The 4321-nt window shown below is 47.1% G+C and overlaps 1 protein-coding gene across 1 annotated transcript in view; it reads left to right on the top strand.

Moving 5' to 3' along the window:
* LOC107653481 (ciliary neurotrophic factor receptor subunit alpha-like) overlaps positions 1 to 4321 on the top strand; it is a 53860-nt gene that overhangs the window by 1828 nt on the left and 47711 nt on the right. The window contains exons 3-4 of the mRNA XM_016440202.1: positions 3911 to 4065; positions 4129 to 4138. Of these exons, the coding sequence (XP_016295688.1) occupies positions 3911 to 4065; positions 4129 to 4138 (165 nt within the window). The remainder of the gene's footprint in view (positions 1 to 3910; positions 4066 to 4128; positions 4139 to 4321) is intronic.

Here is a 4321-nt window from a genome sequence, read left to right as displayed (position 1 = left end):
ATATATATATATACTGTGTATATATATATATATATATATATATGTATGTATGTATGTATACGTGTATATGTGTATGTATGTACTGTATATATATATATATATATATATATAAAGTTGACTTTAATTAAATAGCATTGACTTTGATTAACCTCTATTCTTAACAACTTTAGAAGAATTAATAATTCATTAAGTTTTGTATATTGTTCAGTTGGGGTCATAATACATAATTATACAAGAGCATAGTGTCAGGACTAGTCATTATCTACATGAAAAGGGATTTATGTATGAACATATGCTGCAAGGTTTTTGAAGCATAACCCCAATAAAGCTTCATCAAAACCTAATAAATGAATTTTGCAATGCGTGTGCAGAGCTGATATCAGGGGGTTTAAAGGTCAGCTACAAGGCCTCAGCCCAGATGGACCCTAGAGGCGAGCAAATAGCAGCCCCTAATTTAACATATCTGCTGTTCTCATGTCACGTGGTGCCGCTGCGGAACATCAAAATGGAATAATAATGTTTGCTTGTTTCTTCCAGAAATGAAGGAAATTTTTTCCATACAACAAAACGTCTCGGTTATGTATGTAACCCTCGTTCCCTGAAGGAGGAAACGGTGACATCACGTCAGTGACTGACGAATTGGGATCTCGCTTAGAGAGACCGATCCACTTAGAGTGTAAACTAAACGAGCCAATGCACATTGGCATGCGATGATTGCATCCAGCTGCCGCTGATCACAGCGTGAGTATAAAAAGGCAGCCGGTTCAACGCATGGTGACCAACGAATTGGGATCCCTACCAAAGAGCCATGAATGCTGCCCCTTCCAGTGTCCTGTGCGAGCTGCCTGCGCCCCTTTTTGGTGTAGGCCGGGGCTCGCAACAGGAAGACCAGTCACCGCTATCGGTGCACTTCCCACTCAGTGAGATTGGATAACGCTTGGAAAACGCACCCGTTCCACTTGAAACAGGAACATTGCGGAAGCCCCATCCTTCCCGAAGGAGGTTTCGGAAGCACTTACACATATGCTACTGGTTCTCACGGATTCAGTGAGTGAGGGCCTGGCGCCGGACGTTCCGCCATATCTGGCTGCCGAGGGGACGGAGGAGCTCGACAGGGTCTACAGAACAGACACTCAGGGGCAGTTTTAGCAAGCCGACACTAAACCGGGGCCTCTCAGTGCCTCTACCCGTTTGAGGTGAGAACACAGGGGCTCCAAACGAAGGCTATAAAATCTAGTGAACGTGCTGGGGGTCGCCCAGCCCGCAGCTCTACAAATATCTCTCAGCGAGGCGCCACGAGCCAGCGCCCAGGATGCAACACTCCTAGTAGAGTGAGCTCGCAACCTGAGCAGGCAGGGCACACCCTGTGCCTGATAAGCCAGGGTGATGGCATCCACAATCCAGTGGGCCATCCTCTGTAACAGACAAAGAGCGTGTCTGAGGTCCTAAAGCTTTGTGTCCGGTCTACGTAGCATCTCAAGGCTCGGAGGGACAGAGCAAAGCTAGGGCTGGGTCTGCCTCATCCGGGGGCAGCGCTTGCAGGCTCACCACCTGATCCCTGAAGGGAGTATTGGGAACCTTGGGCACATAGCCGGGCCGGGGACTCAGGATTACCTGGGAGTCAGCCGGCCCAAACTCTAGGCACGAATCGTCGACCGAAAATGCGTGCAGGTCCCCTACCCTCTTGATGGAGGCCAATGCAAGCAGGAGCAGAGTTTTCATTGAAATAAACTTTAGCTCAGCTGACTGCAAAGGCTCAAATGGGCCCTACTGTAGTGTTTTAAGGACCAGAGACAGGTCCCAAGAGGGTATGGAGAGGGGCCGGGGAGGATTTAACCTTCTCGCTGCCCTAAGGAACCTGATGACCAGGTCATGCTTCCCTACCGACTTCCCTTCCACGGGGTCATGGTTAGAAGCAATCGCAGTGACATAGACTTTAAGGGTGGAGGGAGACAGCCTTCGCTCCAACCCTTGCTGCAAAAAGGAAAGCACGACCCTGATCGGGCATCTCAGAGGGTCTTCTCGACGAGAAGAACACCACTCGACGAACAGGTTCCACTTCAAGGTGTAAGCATGTCTCGTAGACGGTGCTCTCGCCGAAGTGATGGTGTCAACCACCTCTTGGGGTAGGTCACCAAGAACCTCCGCATCCCGTCCAGGGACCAGACATGAAGTTTCCAGAGGTCTGGACGCGGGTGCCACAGGGTGCCCCGTCTCTGAGTCAGTAGATCCTTCCTCAGAGGAATCTGCCAGGTAGGTGCTGTCGCGAGGAGCATTAGTTGCGGAAACCAGGTCGGAATTGGCCAATACGGCGCTACAAGCAGGACCTGCTCCTCGTCCTCCCTGACCTTGCACAGCATCTGTGCGAGAGGGCTCACTGGGGAAAACGCATACTTGCGCAGGCCCCACGGCCAGCTGTGTGCCAGTGTGTCCGTGCCGAGTGTTCCCTCGGTCAGGGAGTAGAACAGTGAGAGATTTCTGGAGAGGCAAACAGGTCTACCTGAGCGGCTCCGAAACGTCTCCAAATCAGCTGGACCACCTGGGGATGGAGTCTCCATTCTCCCGGGAGTGTAGCTTGTGACAGCTCATCGGCCGTATGGTTGAGCAGACCCGGAATGTGAATGGCACGAAGTGACCTCAGAACCTTCCGACTCAAAGGAGGAGGTGGCGGGTGAGTTGCGACATGCGACGGGAGTGTAGACCAGTGTTGTAGCGTGTTGGGACCAGCACGTGCTTGCCTCGTAAGCGCCCTTTGAGACGGTTCAAGGCAAAGTGGACCGCTAAAACCTCTAGGTCAGGGGTGGCGAACTCCGGTCCTGGAGAGCCTCAGCCCTGCAGAGTTCAGCTCCCACCCTAATAAAAACTCACCTGCCTGTAGCTTCCTAGTAACCGTTCAGACCTTGATTAGCTTGTTCAGGTGTGTTTGATTAGGGTTGAAGCAAAACTCTGCAGGGCTGCGGCTCTCCAGGACCGACGTTCACCACACCTGCTCTAGGCAATTGACATGCCAGGGCAGTTGGGGGCCCGTCCACACCCCTGACACTGCGTGCCCGTTGTACGTGGCCCCCCAGCCGGTGGTGGAGGCATCCGTGTAAACCACAGCATGCCTGGAGACCTGTTTTAGGGGTACTCCTGCCCGGAGGAACGCAAGGTCTGACCACGGGGTGAAGGTTTGGCGACAGGCCAGTGTAACTTGGACCCGGTGAGGCGTGGAACTCATGACTGAGTTCCACGCCCACCTCGGAACTCAGCCATGAAGCCAGTGCTGAAGCGTTCCCATATGAAGCAGCCCCAGCGGTGTAACTGCTGCTGCAGGGGGTTTGTGAATTCAACGAAAATCTAATAATTAATTAATCATAAAAGTGTAAAATTAAAATAAATAATTTTAAAATAACAACAACCAAAATAAAGCACTTACTAAAAAGATTTGTTTACCTGCATGTCATGTTACCATTAACCAAAACTCGAAAACTCAAAGATTTTTTGAATATACATAAAAGGTAGGCTGTTTTAGAAAGAAAAAAAATTAAAAGTTATAAAAGAAGAATTAGAGAGAATCAATAAATTATCAGTAATTTATTGCAATTGTGTGAATAATATGTAATCATATAATCAAAAAAGTAACAGTCTGATTATGAGTATATTCAAATGTAATATAATCTAATTACAAGTATTTATTTTTGGAATCTGATTACGTAATTACTACCCAGCACAATAACTTAGTGTTGCTGTTAAAGCACTAGTTCATTCAAGAATGTAAAATCTGTGGTCTTTTACTTTTTCATGGCATTAAAAAAAGAAGAGAATTCATTTTTAGATTAACTATTCTGTTGAAAAAGAGGTAAACTACTTATGTCATGATGCTTCAGAAGATAACATTTTTAGATATTTTTTCTTAATTTTTCTTCAGACACAACCAGAGGCCCTTGGAGGTGACAAGGGATGAAGTTCATAAGAACAGATGTCATGTGAAGTTTCCAGAACTTTTCTCCAGCTTTCCTTACCGGGTCAACGTCACGGCAGTGAACTCCCTGGGTCGAGCTTCCATTGTTTTTTTACTAGTGGGTGCAGGAAAATAGCAAAATAAAGTAAACTGTGACATATTATACCCAAACATTCTCCATACAGTGCACTACCAGTAAAATTGATAAAGATTTGGGACCAAAAATTATTCAGACACTTTGACCTGCCCATGTGTTGCTTAAGTGTTATCTGACTCCGAGTTCTTATCATATTTAATTAACTTTTTCTAAACTATAGCGAATAAACTGTGATAATGTGTGAAATGTTGAAGGTGTCTGTATGTATGTATGTATTTATG

The sequence above is a fragment of the Sinocyclocheilus anshuiensis genome, unplaced genomic scaffold (assembly GCF_001515605.1).
Source record: "Sinocyclocheilus anshuiensis isolate Anshui unplaced genomic scaffold, SAMN03320099.WGS_v1.1 scaffold3, whole genome shotgun sequence".
Classification (NCBI taxonomy): Eukaryota; Metazoa; Chordata; class Actinopteri; order Cypriniformes; family Cyprinidae; genus Sinocyclocheilus; species Sinocyclocheilus anshuiensis.
This window is presented reverse-complemented; position numbering and strand designations above follow the sequence as displayed.